The sequence below is a fragment of the Sinocyclocheilus anshuiensis genome, unplaced genomic scaffold (genome assembly GCF_001515605.1).
Source record: "Sinocyclocheilus anshuiensis isolate Anshui unplaced genomic scaffold, SAMN03320099.WGS_v1.1 scaffold389, whole genome shotgun sequence".
Lineage (NCBI taxonomy): Eukaryota > Metazoa > Chordata > Actinopteri > Cypriniformes > Cyprinidae > Sinocyclocheilus > Sinocyclocheilus anshuiensis.
In genome coordinates, this window is record NW_015536494.1 from 90,810 (window position 1) to 110,128 (window position 19,319).

A 19,319-nucleotide genomic window follows, 5' to 3' on the forward strand; every position below is an offset into this window, starting at 1 on the left:
GGGGGGTGGGCATAAAAAAGGTACTAGACGGGCTGCATAAAATTTAGAAGATAACATGGTATAAAAAGCAAAAAAGCAAAAAAGAAAGTTTAAATTTACAGAATTTGACATTATGATTTCACTCTGCCTTCTAAACAGTGGTCACAAATGTGATGAATCAAAAATATTTTACTGATCATTTTAAATAACTGACAGTTTTATGATTTTCTTTGTGTTTATTCTAATGGTGGTTTAAAAAAAAGTTAGTCTCAACTAAATAGAGGATTTTGCACAAATGTATGTTGTTTTTGCAGTTTAAATGGGGGTTTATATTACAATGTATATTTTATAAATCGATAACATGCACATTCAAGATTGATCTTATCTTATTTTTATTTATGCACATTCAAGATCTAAGGGTTTATCTTACATACTTACCGTTAAAGAGCTATCGCAGTCGTTGAGGTCGTAATGAAAATACATGAAGTTCTCGTTTGAGCGAGAGACAGGACATGTTCCCAAATGAAATGAAGACGGTGAACTTTTGAAGCCCATCAGGTTCTTATTTATGCGTACTGAGATCTTACTGTAACCACACCACACCTCTACACCGTGACCATTATCCCCCGGAGACACTTGGATGCGCTGAGGGTTCATTTGAGGAATTAGAAGACTAGTCAAACGATTTGGTAAGTGTCTTCTCCCGGAGACAGGTCCGAACAGCTCCATGTCAACGAGGGGAACTGGAACATGTTGAAACATTGGGAAAACGTGATATGGTCGCATAACCGGAGGGTTTTTCATAAACTCACTGTCTCCTGTAGACCTACACGGCCTGACCGCGCCTGGCATGGGCTGCATGTCATGGACGACACTGCTATATTCTAGATGACCCACGGTCCCGCAAGTGTAAACTTTGGCAATGTGCAGTATGCCAAGAAAGTACAAAGAACAACAAAAATACAAACGTATGCGCTCCATGATCAGTATTAAGTCGTAAATGTGACAGGGGAATTAAATAAGAAGAACGTGAGACGCGCCCTGCAGCCACCTGTTGATTGATAACGTGACGACCACTAATTAGCCTACTACTCGTTTAGTGATGACAACCAGTTCTTTCGATTGGTTTATTTCAATGAACCGGTTAAACGAAAAAAATAAAAATAAACACGTCATCACGTAATTCCGCCTCGTCCTTCTCAAAACAAAATGTCACAAAAGTGTTTTTGAATTTTTAAAATTATAATTAATATATAATAATATGAAATGTAAGACTTATGTTGTTTTATCGAAAAAATTTTATTTACACGATTAAAATAATACTAAAATAATACTACAAATAAAAATTACATGCACCTGCTGTGATTTAGCTCATAAATAGCCTATAGCCTAAATATAATTTGGATTTTCATTAGCCTAAACAATATTGAAATTCATTTACATATTTTGGCTGATGTATAGGCCTATCTTTTCTATTCTAGCTTATTTAAAACGAGTTTAGTTCTTACACGGGTTGATAAAACTCTATTTTTATTTGTTACATATTTTGCCATTTGATTATTAAATTAACTTATTTTTCACCTGGTCCTCGGTACGCTCCTAAAAACTCGCACATCAGTTTTTGCTCATTACGAATCGGACATGTTTGAAATGTACAGTTCATTGTTCACCGAGTCTGTGATTCGAGAACTGCTCGGTCCGAATCACTGAAATCGTCCAACTATTTATTAAAATGATCCGACTCAAATGAAACATTTATTACCGAATCGAACGTCGTCAATGACCAGTATGTTCTAGTGATGGGAAGTTCGGATAATTTTACAGACTCGGACCTTTGAGTCTCGTTCAGCAAAATGAATGAATCTTTTTTCGAGTCATTTCGTTCATTTTAGGAAAATATAATTAAAATGTTACGTGTTACTTCCCTAATACGTCTACTACTTACGCAAACGTTGATCACACTACAAACAATACAAAACTGCTATAAGAAACAGAAAAGATTAATTCCTTGTTTACCTGGGCCTTCAGTCTATGATTAGCTCACCTCACCTCTTATCTGACAAGTCTACGGGTAAAGGCTTATGAGGCTGTCACGTGATGAATGAACGACTCGGAAAAACCCGAAGACTCGAACCAGGTGAACTACTTGACTAATTCCAGTACATAACCTATAGGATGTTGCGCATGCGCGACTTAACGAATCACTCCCCGAGACGACTCGTTCTTCCCGAGTCACATTAAAGATTCGTTCAAAATGAACGAATCGTTCAAGAACGACCCAACACTAGTATGTTCTCGAATTTTTGCGAGATAGTTATCGCGTTCTTGCATTAAACTTTGCTTTTTTTTTTAAAAGATTCAACACAAAATGTGTTTTGTAACTTGTTTAGTTAGTAGCATGCAGATTTGAGATCTTCAACAGCAGTGTGGAAACGATTGTTTCGGTAGAAAAGACGAATGCGATGTTAAATGGCACTTTTTGACGGACAAACTTAAACTACACGCCAGTTTTTTGTCCTTACACAATGATTCTTGCACTTGTCTACTTCAACAAAATGTCTTAAAGTAAGTCTAATTCCTTCAAGTGCTTCATAAAAGTCCAACAATACACATTTCAGGCGCAACTTCCTGTAACTTCTGACTTGCAGTACAGCAATTAAAAATGGCATCAGCCAGCTTGTGACTGTAAGCTATTATAGCTTAATACATGAACCAAACCAGTAGGAAGTTCTCAATAACATCTGTATTAGTGTTCCCTATGGAATGGAAGTAAAAAAATTCTAGCTGATCTTGTGAATATTACAATTAAAACATAGTGAAAAACATCCCTTTAGATGCTCCTCCACTACAACAGAGTTATTGGTTTGTGTGAGGGTTTTCAAGATTTATTGAGAGGTGACAGAGCAAAAATCTGTTCCTGATACTGTCCCCCGCAACCCCTCCATTTCTATATAGATAGATATATTTCCTATACTCTTCAATAATGACTGAACAGACACAAAAATCTGTATTTGTGTTATAAGCAGCTCGGAAACATCTGCATTTTCAAAGTTTACCAGTGCTCAGACACGTTTCTGACAGTGCATGGTGAGTGTGACATTTATATGGTGACCAACGTCTGCTAAACATAAGACCTACAGAGGCAACTCTCTCTTTAATAGAGAAACCAAAACTGATGATATCATAATACTTCAGACATTGTTATCATGAAGGATGGTGTTGAAAAAAATGACAAAGTAAAGAAGCCAGTGAGGCCAATTACAAGTTTTAACTGGTTATTAAGAACATAAAGGACAGCAGTCATCATCACTGATCTGAGCAGAGTAAGGTAGTTTGCAGGTCCTGATGCCTCAAAGGTCGCAGGTTTGAATCCCAGTCATTGGAATTAACCTTGAAAATGACATTTCACCCTAACATTGCTTTAACGTTAACTGGATGATGCATCGATGCTATGTACACAGATTACAATGGATGAAGATGTCATCAGTTAATTAAATATGTGGTATTGGTCAGTCATACTGTATGAAGCTCGCGTCCAATATGAAGTTATCTCATGATGTTTGAATTGTCATGGATTTCTACACAGTTGCATGAGGCTTGAATTGTAGCTATACATATAATAAACCTTGATCAAACTCCTATAATCCTCCTCCGTTCAATTCCGTCCAGTGGCTGACCAATAAATCGAGGCACTTGTTTAATACCATGTTTCCGTTACATAATATAAATGTCAAGCTTTAACCTGTACCAAGAAAGCAAGCAAACAAAAAAACAGCAGAAAACAGATTTTTCTTTTTTTCCTTGTTAAATAGTAATAAATACATGAGATGCAGTGGTTTATTTTTCATTTTTCTGAAGCAGGAGGGTTAAAAAGTTCTAATTTTTTATTTATTCATTTATTTATTTATCTGTCTGTTTTCTTTAGCAGCAATCCGAACATGGTTGAGAGTGGAGATAGCAGCCGAGAGAGAAGTAGTTCACTTTTTTGACTTGATGGCAAACAGCACTCACAGAGTGTTGTGAAGGAGGAAGGGGAGAATAAAGATGGGAGAGAAAGCAAAATGAGAGGCAGGAAATGAAGTCAGAGTGGGAGGGGCTGCAGTCAGGAGGGCGTGACAGTGTCCCTTCATACGGAAGTATTCCGCCCTCCTGCTAAATCTCACCCCAGACTCTTCCTTCCAACAGAAACATGGGGTAAGTACGAAAATAAAGAGAGAGAGAGAGAGCTACAGCAAGATTTGGCTTAGCATATCCAGAGTTAATACAAATGTGTTACCGCTTCCATAGTTTTCTGTCCAAAACAAAGATGGTTAGAAAAAAGAGAGAAAGAGACAGAAACCAAAGTAAGAGAGAGGGGTGAGAGAGTCTAGTGAGATGGTGAAGAAGAAGAAGAAGAAGAAGGCGGCAGACTATTTTTTTGATACGAACAACAGGGAAGCATTTTGGTTTTCCTTCTGGCAAAATGTTTTGATGTTTTTCAAGACTTTCCTGTATCACTTCCTCCTTTATGTGAAGTCGAGTTACGTTCCCCCTCTCCTCGTGAAAGCGGCTTATGGTTCAGCCTCCTCCTCTAGTTGTTAGTTGGTGTTTCTCACTGTGTGGCGACTAAAAACAGTTTCTGTCATTTGCTTTATTTCATACGTAGGATTTGTTTCATAGTTTGAGATATATAAGCCAGTGTTGTCAAGCGAGATAAAGACTGGAAACTTTAAAAAAAAGTAACAAAAATGTGTGAGTGTATGTTGTGTGTGTTTGAGAGTGTTTATATGCGTGTGGGTTATGCTTAACTAGAAAAAAGCAACCAAAAACAACAAAATGAAGCCAAGAAAGAAAACAAAAAACCTCAAACCCAGTTTGTTTGCTTGTTGTTTTCTATGCATAAGTATCATCTGTCTGACCAAAAAAAAAAAAAAAACCCCAACTGTATAAATAAAACATTGAATAAATAAACCCCAAAAAATACCCACCTCTCAATTTAGATCTCTTTCTAACCCCTCTCCCGTCTCTCTCCTCATGTAGTGATTCTTAATAAATAAAAAAAATTTACAATTACGGCAAATCCTCAGGAAAAAAACAAACAAACAAAAAAAAAACACAAGGTACTCTCTCTCGCTGCTGTCGTCTTGACAAAAACTTTTTTTTCAACCCAAAACTCTCCTCACCCCAAAAAACGCCAAATAAAAATCTCTCGCTGCAAACCTGTCCTGAAATCACATAAAATCAAATAACAATATAAGAATGGTAAAAACAAACGTTCTGAAAACCTTCTGTTGCGACTACTTCACCCGCTCTTCTCCTCCGATTAAGGAAAAACAAACAAACAGGAAAAAAAACGATAAAAATTGTTTCAAATCCCTCCCTTGACCTTCTCCCCATGCAAAACCAAAACAACAAAACAAAAAAAATGAAACCGACTTTCTGATATTTCACAAGTTTGTCTATGCGATTCTGTTACGTGTGGTGTATACGTGTATGTCGTATGCTTACTATGTGTCGTTTGTGTGAGTACGTGTGGCGCTTTTGTCACTGTTATGTTGTCGTTAAAATTTTCGTATGGCTTTTGGAATTTGTTCAAGATTTATCAAGAGTTGGCTGCACTCTGACCGCTCCCACTCCCGCTGCCGCACACTGCCATCATGGCGGACTCCTCGGAGTCCGGCCGCCCCCCAGCTCCCCCGACTCCTCTGGGCGGAGGCCCCCCGGTGAGCATCCCCCCCACTCCGACGCTTCCCTGCGGTGGGTTGTTATTGTTGTTGCTGCCGGCGTAGCATGGAGGGATGTATCCCAAACCGGAGGCAGCGACCATGCTGTCCTGGGAGGCTGGGGCCTGGGGCAACTGTTGCTGGGAAGCGGAAGGGGGCTGCTGGGGGGCCATGACTGTCCTAGTCCGAAAGGCAGAGAGGCCCAGGTGGAGGTTGGAGGAGCCGTACTGACTGGAGTCCAAGCTCGACGGGGGCGGCTGCATGATGGAAGACTGACCCAGGTGGTGGTGGTGGGTGAGGCTGAGCTCGATGCTGTCCTGCATCTGTGGGGAGGAGACGGGCATCAGCGCCTGGCCCTGCTGGCCCTGCGAGGCCTGGCCCTGCGGCTGGTTCTGCTGCTGCTGCTGCCGGAGCTGTCTGCCATTGCTGTGGTGGCTGCCGTAGATGGGGTGGGGATGGTGCGGCTCCATCATGCCCCCTATGTTGCCCAGGAAGTGGCGCGAGTGCTGCGTGGCCGCCGGTTTGTGCAACAGCAGCTGCGGGTAGGAGGAGTCGCTGCCGCTGTTGGACAGCTGACCCATGCTGCTGTCCCCTCCTGGCCAGATGCGCAACTGCTGTTGAGACGGAGCCTGGAGGGAGAAGAGGCGACCAAAGGGGATCAACACGAGTCGTTTCGGTATGTTACCGAGGAGCTGTGTGGCACGGTACAACGATCACTTACTTGTGGGCTCTGCATCTCGTAGTCGGTGTGAGTGACTGCGCTGTTGTAGTACCGGTTGCTGTACCGGTAATTTCGGTTGTCATTGGAAGAACCGCTAGATCCACCTGGATTGGGAGCAAGGACAAAGAGCTGATGTAAAAAGTCTTTTTCTTGTTTAACTATCCCCAAGTAACAGGTTTAAGGGGTGATCACACTACACTTTTCGTTCTATTGACTTCTATTCATATGCATACGTATACAAGAGACAGGAAATGCAAGCTCATATGAATTTGTGTTCCAAAGTTCAAGTTTGGCGAATTTGTATCACATGAAGTCGTGTGAGCAATAGAAGATTGACAGGTCATGGCGTGACCTCTTAGCTGAATTTAACGAACACTAACTTTAAATCTGCAGAATTGCAGCAAACTGGAATAGAATGCATTTTTTTAACATTTTGGATGTACTAGGGGTGTAATGATACACTCATGTCAGGATTCGGTTTGATACACAATACTGATCTAAAGATTCTTTGAACAAATTAAAAAAACAAATTTTTAATTAAGAGTTAAAATGTTTGCTTAAAAAATGTATTACTTCTAGCATATATGGTATATATACATTATATATACATATATACAACAGTTAACAAAAATTATGGTTTATAAAAATGCTAAATTTGGTATTATATCAGGAACTGAACATGAATGGTCCTTTTCCCCGTGCACAGAAAATTCATGATTCTGACAAAGTATTAGACATACATTTCAAAAATTGCAAATGATGCATTTAATTTGTAATTTTGTAATAATAATTATTAAACAAGGAAGCTCAAATGTGTGACCTTCTGAGATTATGATATTTGATGTCCCATTACCATATCTGAAATATTTCTAAACATTTTGATTTTGGTTGAACGATACACAATACATATTGTCGCTATCCACAATACATACTGTTGCGTTTTTTTATTGTGATATATTGTGACACAATTTATTGTTAACGCCCCTATTTATATGTTTTTACAAAAGATGACGCAGAGTGTGACGCCATATTATGACCGTTGCAGCGTTTGTAGAAAGTTTGTGTGCTCAAAGTCTAGTGTGACCGCTGCATTACACACACTTACCAGAGCTGGAGATGGAGCTAGTGGTGGAGGTGGAGTGGCTGTGGTCCATGGCAGGGCTGGTGGAGGTGGAGCTACTGGTGTTGGTGCCCTCATCCGTCGTCTTCTTGAAGAAGTTGTGCTGCAGCGCGTAAAAGGGCGTGATGCGCGTTTTGGGATCGTAGTCCAGCATGCGCAGGATCAGGTCCTTGAACTTCAGGTAGTCGCAGGGCGCGTGACCCTGTTCTCCAGCTCGCCTCCCCCCTGGACCTCCCGTCTCCACCCCCAGGATCTCGTGCAGTCGCCGCGTGGCAGGTGGTTTATATTCCTGGAGGGACAAATCAACACAGAGGAAGGGAAGAGAATGAGGCACAAATGTGTAGCATTTAGTGCAGATCAAATGTCATAATTTTTAATCATTTAAGGACAAAGGATGATGAACTACCAGTCTAGAAACATATTACATTGGTAATGACCAATTTAATGATTAATAGATATATAAATCTACTAACATTATTACTGAAATACTATAAAGTCAAAGTGAAATGGCATTTGCAACCCACTTCTGAGTGAAAGATATTTATTGGTAAAAAGTAGTGTGCAACTTGATTTTCATCCACTAGAAAAGTGACTAGAACATGAAAAGTGGGTTCCAGAATTTTTTTTTTAATGAAAATTACATACCAAAATGGAGCGTTAACCAGCATTAGATTTTTATGATAGCTAGAAGCAAGTTGTAGCAGTACCTACAACTGCAGCTTAAAACATAGCTGAAATTAGGAAAACAAACATTTTTCCTCACTGTGCATTAATGGACTGAGCACAAATGTGTATTGCGAATTTGATTTCATGTTGACTTTAATAGGAAACTAATCAGCCTCAGAAATCATTACTGAATGAAGGTGGGCAGGGGGAGGGGGAGGGGGGGTTGAAAGTGAGATATGTTTGTGGTTTTGTGGGAATGATGATGATGATTGCATAGGAGCTCTCAGTGTCATACAGGGTTCAACAATGAGACTTTTTAAAATTACTTCAGTTGAAAGAACTACACACAATCATACATTTATGATCGTAATTATTTTACATACTGCAAAATAAAAATGTACAACAAACTTACTTTCGTTTTGTTCCTGAAATACTAATATAAACATATTTTGACACAAAATGTTTGTGCTGGAGTCAATGAGATTGTTAGCAGGGCAGGTAAAGAAACTTGGTAAAAGAAAAAAAACCTTATTGTTGAGCCCTGTACAGACCCTTTGACTCTGACCCTAATTTGTGCCATTTTACACTGTATCATGGTCCATAAATAGTATAAAAAGGCTAAAATATACCAACACCTCGACTGTAAAAGAGTTCAAAGCTTTCAAGTGTTTAAACCTCTTTCTCTATTGTACACAGGGAAGCACAAAATGCGTGCTGGAGCATTTAAGGTGAGTCTCTGGATGAGTTGGCAGTAAGTGCCAGACATTAATCCTGTAAAACAAAGTGTATTAGGACCTCATCCAGACTTTTACCCTCCACCGGCTATCACCTTTGCATCTTAATCTGTGGCCACATACGTGCACACACACACACACACACACACACACACACACACACACTAATTTGTGCCATTTTACACTGTATCATGGTCCATAAATAGTATAAAAAGGCTAAAATATACCAACACCTCGACTGTAAAAGAGTTCAAAGCTTTCAAGTGTTTAAACCTCTTTCTCTATTGTACACAGGGAAGCACAAAATGCGTGCTGGAGCATTTAAGGTGAGTCTCTGGATGAGTTGGCAGTAAGTGCCAGACATTAATCCTGTAAAACAAAGTGTATTAGGACCTCATCCAGACTTTTACCCTCCACCTGCTATCACCTTTGCATCTTAATCTGCGGCCACACACACACACACTTTCTACAGTCTTAACCCGATGCTACTTTCACTTATCTTCACCGGAAACGGTCATTCTAGCTACTGGCTGCACTCACTTAACCTGTGACCCAATGCGTGTCACTGGCTAGACTGAGAGCTGCTCAGGTAGGGCTCTACCAATGCAACACCGCATCTATATTTTAAATCTTTACATTGATATTTAAGGTTCCATTTGTTAACAAGAGTTAATGCATTATGAACTGACATGAGTGGACTATTTTTATTAACATTAACAGATTAACAAATGTTGTAAAAAAAAAAGTATTATTAGAACATACTAGCTAATGCATTAACAAATTAATATTAACAAATGGGACCTTATTGTAAAGACTTACTATTTTATTCACACTTTCGTTCAATCGTTTGAGTCAGTAAGACATTTTTAATGTTTTTGAAAGAAATACAGTAAAATCACCAATATTGTGAAATATTATTACTATATAAAATAACTGTTTTCTATTTTAATATATCTAAAAATGTAACTTATTCCTGCAGCCATTACTCCAGTCTTCAGTGTCACACGATCCTTCAGAAATCATTTTAATATACTGATTTGGTGCTCAAGAAATGCTTGTAATGTCAATGTTGAAAATAGTTGTGCTGTTTAATATTTTTGTGGAAACTTGATTTTTTCCCCCAGGATTCTCTGATAAATAAAAAGCTCAATAAAACAGCACTGTTGAAATTTAAATCTTTTGTACTATCACTCTCACTTTAATGCATTATTAAAGTTTTTTTTTCTCCACAAAAACTTCATACTGACCCCAAACTTTTAAATTAAAGTGTATGACCAAAAGTATCTGGACAGCCAAACCACATACACACAAAACCAGTCATAAGGGTCAATTTTTCAAAATTGAGATTTATACATCATCTGAAAGCTGAATAAATAAGCTTTCCATTGATGTATGGTTTGTTAGGATAGGACAACATTTGGCTGAGATACAACTATTTGAAAATCTGGAATCTGAGGGTGCAAAAAAATCTAAATACTGAGACGCCTTTTAAAGTTGTCCAAATGAAGTTCTTAGCAATGCATATTTGCTAATCAAAAATTAAGTTTTGATATATTTACGGTAGGAAATTTACAAAATATCTTCATGGAACATGATCTTTGCTTAATATCCTAATGATTTTTGGCATAAAAGAAAAATCGATAATTTTGACCCATACAATGTTTTTTTGGCTATTGCTAAAATATACCCAAGCGACTTAAGACTGGTTTTGTGGTCCAGGGTCACATATGTGCTTCAAAACCACTAGGTGATCCAGTCCTCTAGTATGTCATTATATGCAGTTGCACATAATATTTAAGAATGGGTTTCCACATATTTTTGGCCTTTTACATTAAGACTCTTTATATATATTGTACTGTAAGCACTACAAAAATGCCTGTTCCTAACTGACATCTTAAAGACAGAATGAGGATGGTTGTGAAAATGATTGTGATGATGGCAATGATGAGGAGAACAGATGCTGTAGGTTGGGGTTTTGATTGACCTTGTGCTTCTGTAAGCAGAGGCGGATCAGCGGAGAGAGGAGGAGGTTCACTAGCACACATTAGCATTGCTTCAATTTCATCCCCAACCTTTATCTCCACCCTAGCCCAACTTTTCTCTCTTCCCCTCTCCCTGAGGATAAGGTGAGTGTCGGCGCGGAGCAGGTGACGGTGTTAAGTAGAAGCAGAGTTTTACTCACAGAGGCCGAAGGATAAAGTACCTTCTTAATGTCCTTGTTCTTCTTGACGGTCCACAGGCCGTCGGACAGTTTGTCAAAGTACTTGCGTGCTTTAGGGGCCTGATCCAGCATATGGTTGGGCGGGACCCCCAGCACCTCTACTATTTTATTCATCTGGTCCACCTGAAAAAGAAGAGTATATTGTCAGTGCAAGATCCAAATAGACTGTGTTGCAACTGACATAGCAAGCATACGTCTGCTTCATTAACTATTATACATATGACAGATCAATTTATTACTTGAGGTGACTAAAGGGCGTGTACACAGGATCTTGTGTTCAGACCAGTGTTATTTTATCATTTATATACTATTAAAGTATTTATTAATATTTTGAATTAGCATTTATTTTTATATTTTCAGTTTTCTTTTTTCTATTTCTATTTAGCTTGAATTTATTTTAGCTTTAGTAATTTTTCTACTTGAACTTATTTCATTTTTTTCATCTAATGTTTATATTTTATTTCAGTTTAATTACCAAAAACAGTCATAGTTTTAGTTAATAATAACAACACTGGTTCAGAGTCTGCACTTTTTTATTTGTTGCTTTGTATACATGTGCATCAGACAAATGTGTTTGGTTGTCACATTGCATTTTTCTGTAATTCTGTAACTGTAATATTCATCTGGTAATGTCTTTAAAATAATGATAATTCTTTAAATATTTATAATATTTAAATGCTGATAAGTCTGGGAATTAAAAAAAACTCATATCCTGTTTGTATGCCTGTTTAAGTTTACTAAAGTGTGTTTCTTACAAGTGGATGAGCGTCAAAGAAAGACGTACATACGTCACAAAGCTTTGCACAGTCATTGTGTGACTAATCCCCGAGCCGTACCTCATTGGAGCCGCTGAAGAGTGGTTCGCCCGTGTGCATCTCCACCAGGATACAGCCCAGGGACCACATGTCTATAGCCAGGTCATATGGCATGCCCAGTAACACTTCAGGAGAGCGGTAAAACCGACTCTGGATGTACTGGTAAATCTGAGAGGGAAAGAATCCAGTAATGAATGACATGCACAAACAAAGGATACACAAGTTTCTACCTAGCAGACTGAGCTCTCACAGTGACTATTGATTTACATTTTCTCCACTAGGTGGCAGCAAAATCTACAAGTTATGAAGGGTGCAGCACTGCCACTAGGAATCTCCAGCAGTAAAATCCATTTCAGCTGTGGGAAAGTCCTCTAGAATGTGCTTTGAATGCACATCCCAGCAACTAAGACCACTGTGCTTTTTTCTCTCTTGCAGATGCATTTAACCATTAAATGTTCACCACAGCATGCCATTTTTGTTGTCTTCATTTAATTCAAGTTAACTAGTTACTACTGGGCGTGACCTCATATCAGCCTGCCGTTAACAAACCACGGAGCCTGAGACGCCATCTCACCCTCTGTCCTAGCTGGCAGGAACTGCCAAAGTCCACAATCTTGATGGCACTGCGCTTGGGATTGCAAAGGAGGATGTTCTCAGGCTTGAGGTCGCAGTGGATGATGCTGAGCTCGGGCGTGGCCAGGAAGAGCAGCGCCGTGCACAGCTGCTGAGCGAACTTGCGCGTCAGGTTGAGCGAGACACCGCGGAAGTTGGTGTTACGCAGGAGGTCGTACAGGTTGTAAGAGAGAAGCTCAAACACCAGGCACAGGTGGTTACGGAACATGAAGTGCCTCTTTAAGTGGACTGAGGAAACAAAAACGAGAAAGAAAAGACGTATAAGGGCGGCTGCCTTGAGGTTTATCAAAGTTTTCACAGAACTCTTGTCTAAAATTAATGCATTTGAGCATTTATTGTCTCATGTACTACTTTTAGTCTTGTTACTGGTTGCTTTTGGTGGGAGGAAATTCTCTTGCCATTAGGTCAGGTTTTTACTACAGAAGACTAAAAGTAGACTAACAGCTGCTTGTCGTATTCTTGTGTCTGGTTTTTACCTATGTAGTACTTCATCTCAGTGTCATGTTTGTTCATGAGCTCAAGAAGCCGCAGCTCAATCTGGGCCTGGTTCAGGAAGGCTTTCTTGTTCTTGATGATCTTGATGGCCACCCACTCCTGCTCGTGGTGGTCATAGGCTTTCACCACCTATACAAAAAGGAGCAAATTAGCTCACACCTAGGAAGATGCTGTAGTTTTAAACCAGTAAATGACTGTAGCTACATATTTCATGTATACAATTCAACATTTCAAAAATGCACCTGTTTTTGTACACAGGCCTTCAAATTCTTCACATTCACTATAACAAATCCTTATTCTGCCATTTATTAGACCTTTCTAGTCTTTAGTGTGGTTTGCTTATTAGGTTTCCACCAAAATAAAGTCCTGAGAGATGAATTTTACTAATTTTTCTAATGAACATTTAAATAATGAAAATAATAATTATACTTCAAAATTGTATTACAATATTATCATACTTAAGCTGACTGTGTGATTGCTAAAAAGTAACTGATGGCACAGCTAAAACTAAAAAAGGAGATCTGGATCTGCTGTCAAATCCAGATACAATGCAAAATAGAGTCACTTAGGTCACTTATGGGTCAAGTTAGTTTGGAGACAAAAACGCATCACTTGCTAGTTTGTATTTTTTCACAACCCCTGTTAAACATGAGCGTCGTTGTTTCAGTTTGATTTTATGCCTGTATTCTTTTAGACTTGATATCTAAGCAGCAGCAATGAGATGTCTGACCGAATCGCGCACCCTTAGCCAATTCTACTCCCATCTTCAAAGTTGTGCAAACCTGTCCGAAGGAGCCCTTGCCAATAAGTGAGTCGATCTCGTAGCGGTCCAGCCACTTCTCCCCGTTCTTCACAATGTAGTCATAGTTGTCGTCGTCGTAGCCATCGTTGTACACCTTGCGCTCTTTTTTGGTGCTAGAGTCCTCGGGGGGAACCTGCTGGGCTCGCCGTTTCTTCTTCGTGTAATACACCTGGAAAGCAAGCAAAACACTCAATATTTGCACCTCTACTACTACTACTTCGCTGATCACTGGAGAGTTTGTATGATTGGTCTTATCGCAAGTGTAAATATGAAAAGGCCTGTGCTGGCTCACCTCATTGATGTGCTTGTATGTCTTGATGAGATCGACTGAGAGTTTTCGTAGCGGGGCGCTGGCGGGATCTCGAAAACTCGGGGGAATCCTCCTCTGCAGGATGGTCATATCTGACAGCACCTGGAAAAAATGACACCAAGACAACAGTAAGAAAAAAGGAGGAGCAACTAAGGAAGCATCATAACAAAAACTATAAGGTTATATATATATATATATAAAACGTGAAAATAATTAATTTAATATCTAAAAATATATAATAAATAATGTATAAAAATTAAATGAATATAAGAAAATCTATAAAATCTTAAGAATGCAAATTCAAGTCCTTTAATAAATAGGCAATGTTAACTAATAAATAGGGCTATTAATTTAATGCATTCGTTTAGTGTAGGGCTGTGAATCTTTGGGTAGACAGCGAATCGATTCGATTCAAGAACGATTTTTGCAAATTAAGATCGATTCAATTCGATTCGATTTCCAAATTAAATTTGATTCGATTCGATTTTATTATAACGATTCGATTCTGCATTCTTTAAGTGCATTCACAGGATTATTTAAATGAATTTATTCCCCTAAATTCTTTAAATGCTTAGTCAGGGGGCAAATTACACATCAGCCTTTATGGTTAGAGAAACATGGGTTAGAGAAAAAACCCCACTTTTGGAAAATACTTTATAATTTCTGTACTGTAATAAATGATATGTCAATTAGCACTGCATCATTCATAAATTTCATTTATTGTGTTTTTGTCTTAACGTTTCACCGTTTCATTCTGATTTTTATTCAGCTTAGCTGCAGATATTTAACTTTTCCTCTCCATCGGCAAATGATGATTATGAAAGAAAACGTCGAAGTCTGTTTGCTATAGCAACGAATGCTACTTTCATGCATCTGATTATCAGATAAACCTCGCGCTCTTATTTCAAGGTTGTTGTTAATGCTGTGGTTATTTTAAGTTTCCTTCGTACATTCGGTTCAACGACATTGTTAAAACACATTTATCATTCAATGGAACTGTGCGTATGCTTTAGACACTTACATTTTTGCTCTGTCCATGCAATAAATGCGCAACCTACGACTGCTCAGATGTCGTCGGTATGACCGAGAGCCATTGAAAAACTACTTCACTTTAGCATTACTGGCCACGAGTACTAAGGAGAGATCACACATCAGCTGCTCAAAAAATGTGTCAGTAAGACGAACGGAGCGCAAGCGCAATCCTGTGACAGTCACAGGCGGTAAATAGTGGAGTGCGTGAAGAAGAGATGCGAGGGCACGAAACACTGTTCAAGGTCTCCATTAATTCGTGCTTGCAGTCATTTAATGTGTATATATTTTGAAAGCATTGAATCGCTATAGAAATTGCGATTAATTCGATTCTTAGCATTTTATATTGATTACTGTCCGAAATCGACGATTCACGATTCAAAAATCATGTTTCAAGATCGATGCATATGCATCGTCAGGGTTTGTAATGGATGCATCTAAAAAAACGAGTGAATCTTTACACCCCAAGTTTAGTGTGATTAATTATAAATAAAATATTGCAATAAAAAAGCAGCAAATTATTTATCTTCCCCCTGAACTGTACAAACTGTAACAAGGAATTCTCCAACCTACATGCAATAGGTATGCAATAGCTAATGATGCCAATATGGATGTACACATAGACCAATTATGAAACATTACAGAATATAAGAACCTGTTCTGGGTAAACAACCCATTTCTCTATCTCAGGCAGATATATAAACTCAAGTGCATAATGCAACTGTGGACTGCAGGCCAGTAACAGGCAATTTTATTAAAATAAAACAATATACTGACTTCTGTAGTCACTTGTTGTAATGTCTATGCAACGATTTAATAGTCAAACACAATAATGCCATCTTCATTTGAGGCCTTTTCTCAGCAAGTATTTAAACAGTGTATGCAATTGCAATTTATTAATCATCATGTAATTGTGTTTATTTATTCGACTGCAATTTTTAAACAAAACATGGTAAGGGACAAGTCACAAAAACATCTTTTTCATTAATGTGACTGCATACGGGTTATATTATAGAATTTAATTGCAAGGAAGCATGTTTCTGGTACCTGCTGCTGGTCGGCCATGGAGTGGATGTTACCGAAGGAGGGGTGGCTGTGCTGGCTCGACATGGTTGGCTCAGCGGGGGAGAAGCCCAAGGCGGCAGGCTGGCAGAGGGTAGAGGAGGGGGGCTTGCATCCTGAGCTGCTTCCACCTTCATAGAGAAAAGGAAAAAAAAACGAGAGAGGTTTCAGAAGACACATTGCTAAAGTGCATCACACACGCCAAGCAAACACTGACATGGGTGTGGGGAGAACCACTGCACTGCAGGGGGAAGTAGAAATATGAACACACATTCTCTCTCTCTCACACACACACACACACACACACACCATATAGGAAGTCAAACTGAAGGAATTTTCAGAGCCTCCAGCTAAGATATCTTTGAAATCTCCTACAATCGAGTGGAATAGTGATAAGAATGATCAGTTTTCCTCTCAAGAAGCTCCAATTCATTTTGGCTGAGAAATTACAGCACCGTTCCTCAGGTCAGCATGACAAGTATGCATTGGAGGTGGGAATACACTGCTATACACCTTCAAAGACCTGAGAATGGTTTCCAAATCAGAATAATTTTCTCAACTTTCTGAGCAGCATGTGTTTTTCCAATAGCTTCGGGCGGACAATATGCAAATGCCAGAAAATAACTGTACTGTTTGTCACTGCCAAACTGGTGGAACAAAGAAAAACTGCCATATGACATTGCACACAAAAATCTCTGTGGATGATGGGAGTGACTGGGAGCAGGCAGAGCTATCCATGGTCCTGTGCTGCCACTCGTTGGCCAAGAATATGCTGCAGCTATTACTTTCAAATACAGGCTGCACATTAGGCTGCCTGCTAGAGTAATGCTGACCTCAAATTACAGGTGAATCATTGTGGAAATATCTCAAATTTCAATTCAAAATCCAAAGAAAATAAGAAACTATAATTTGCATATTTTATATATTTTTTGTAGTTCCACAATTACTTTTTTTTCATATTTTTTCAATGCATTATTTTAATAAGAATTAAGCACAATTTCCCCTGTAATGTGCCCTGAAATTTTACTTATGGGCTTTGCATTTCCATTTTGCAGTCCCATCACAGTGGCGACTGTCATTATTAGATTTTATTAGTGTAATACTGTAATGTTTCAAAATGATACATATATATTTGAAAAATTACAATATACTATATAGAACAAAATAACATATGTAACTAATATACATTGTATTATATTAAATCATTTAAAAAATGTTATATTAAATGACAGTACACTAAATAGTATCATAGTGAATCAATATTTTAAATAATATTTAATTTAAATATATATATTTATATAGCAATTTAAGTAACGAGAATGAGAGTTGCGTGAAATATATTAGATTTTGGGGGAAATGTGCTTAATTGTCATGAAAATGATATCACATTTCAAAACTTAAAAACAGGCTTAATTGTCTATATGCAAAATACAGTTTCTAATTTTTATGACCTAGACATTTTCTAGCCTGGTTTTGTGTGATTCACCCTTATAAACTAGTATGGAGCCCCTAACCAAGAAATCTGAGACTATTGAGCATAAAACCTGTGTATATGAACTTAATATATTAACATGAAACCTTTCACAATGTAGGCCAGAGAAGTTTTTGGAACCAGTTATGTGTAAAAAAGACCAAGGGACTAACAGAGCACTAAACTACAGGCTTATAAAGAATTAATGCTGTCCCAAATTTGACGGACTGAAATTTTAACTGCAGGATACGATTTTCTTTGCACACAATAATCCACTACCACATTGAACATCCATAATGTACAAAGGAAGTAACGGACATCTCGGGAAAGAGGCGAGAACGTGCTGAGAGTACAGCAATTAAGTAAGATTGCTGAGTGCGGAAGCAGGGATGTGAACGTCTAACGGGGGGATGAGATATTCCACAGTGAATGCTTTTATTGCTGCTTTCAGGGGCTGACAGGTGAGGAGTAATGGGGTGAAATTTATCAATGACACATTACAACTTGAAATAGCTGGGCGATCAATGGCCGTAGCTTAAACAAAGTGCAAAACGACACATCTGACCACCATCAATCCCAGGGAGTGACGGCAAGCATTGCTGTTACATGCCCATATGAGTCCCAGCACCAACTGACTGACAGCTAACCTGCCTGGATATACATATTTGACTCATCTCCAACTGGTTTGATCAGACCCTGTTGCAAATGACAAGACAACTCAATCAAAGCCCATTATTGCAAAACATTTCAAATGAATCTAAGAAAACATTACGAATTTGTGCAAAAACACACAAAAAAAATCACTTTTATAGGATTCACTTTTATAGTTTTCAGAGGGAAACCATGACTAAAAAAGCGCAATCTGCTGAGCACCAGGAAAAATGTCACACTGTGCCTTTAAATGCTGAAATTAACACATTGAGAACTTCCTGAGTGTGACACCCCCCTTCCGCCGCTCTGATTGGCAGAGGCCCCCTCCCTCTCTCCTTCCCGATTGGCTGCTGGTATCCAAGGGCTGGGCGGCGAGGTCTCTATAAATAAACCTGGTAGCTTGTGCTGTATCAGCAACCCTTCCCTTCCCACAAACCCTTTCCCTGCCTGTTACCTCTCTTCTTTTTCCCCCCTTCTCGCTCTCAGTCTACACTGATCTGGCCATATCACTCGCATAAACGCCATGCCCGAAGGGAACGAATATTAATAAAATATAACAGGACACATGCTCCTCTATAGACACACAGGTGCCTGGGTAGAATTTATTGTCACATCAAAGCAGTTAAATATATCAGGTGGTGTATGAAGTAATCATCCGCTGCAATTAACCATGCAAAGACCTCCCTCTCTTCACCAACTTATTCCACATCCCCACAGCTGACCAAACACAGCTGCCAGCTGCCAATCACAGTGTCGCCATGGCAACAGACCAGCCTACTCCCTGTCTCTAAGGCACAGGAAGAGGATGGTTGTGTGTGCATGCGAACAGCTGAACAGCCCTCCCCATCACTCCCACCTCACCCTTCCCATGTCCGTATTGACCCCCTATCTTATTCCCTGTTAGGGTA

At 39.0% G+C, this 19,319-nt stretch overlaps 2 protein-coding genes across 4 annotated transcripts in view; both read right to left on the minus strand.

Moving 5' to 3' along the window:
- Positions 1-1,081, minus strand: part of zp3d.1 (zona pellucida glycoprotein 3d tandem duplicate 1) — a 7,311-nt gene extending 6,230 nt beyond the window's left edge. Inside the window, exon 1 of the mRNA XM_016482764.1 lies at positions 418-1,081. Within this exon, the coding sequence (XP_016338250.1) occupies positions 418-960 (543 nt within the window). The 5' untranslated portion in view covers positions 961-1,081. The remainder of the gene's footprint in view (positions 1-417) is intronic.
- Positions 1,082-4,600: 3,519 nt separating this feature from the next.
- Positions 4,601-19,319, minus strand: part of dyrk1b (dual-specificity tyrosine-(Y)-phosphorylation regulated kinase 1B) — a 48,570-nt gene continuing 33,851 nt past the window's right edge. For 2 of the 3 annotated variants that reach the window (XM_016482789.1, XM_016482775.1), the window contains exons 2-11: positions 16,275-16,420; positions 14,181-14,300; positions 13,869-14,057; positions 13,068-13,215; positions 12,533-12,819; positions 11,980-12,126; positions 11,105-11,266; positions 7,508-7,811; positions 6,403-6,506; positions 4,601-6,310 (exon numbers count right to left, since the gene is read on the minus strand). In XM_016482789.1, coding sequence (XP_016338275.1) covers positions 5,561-6,310; positions 6,403-6,506; positions 7,508-7,811; positions 11,105-11,266; positions 11,980-12,126; positions 12,533-12,819; positions 13,068-13,215; positions 13,869-14,057; positions 14,181-14,300; positions 16,275-16,337 — 2,274 coding nt within the window. In that variant the 5' untranslated portion in view covers positions 16,338-16,420 and the 3' untranslated portion in view covers positions 4,601-5,560. The remainder of the gene's footprint in view (positions 6,311-6,402; positions 6,507-7,507; positions 7,812-11,104; positions 11,267-11,979; positions 12,127-12,532; positions 12,820-13,067; positions 13,216-13,868; positions 14,058-14,180; positions 14,301-16,274; positions 16,421-19,319) is intronic. The other variant, XM_016482783.1, reaches the window with a different exon arrangement.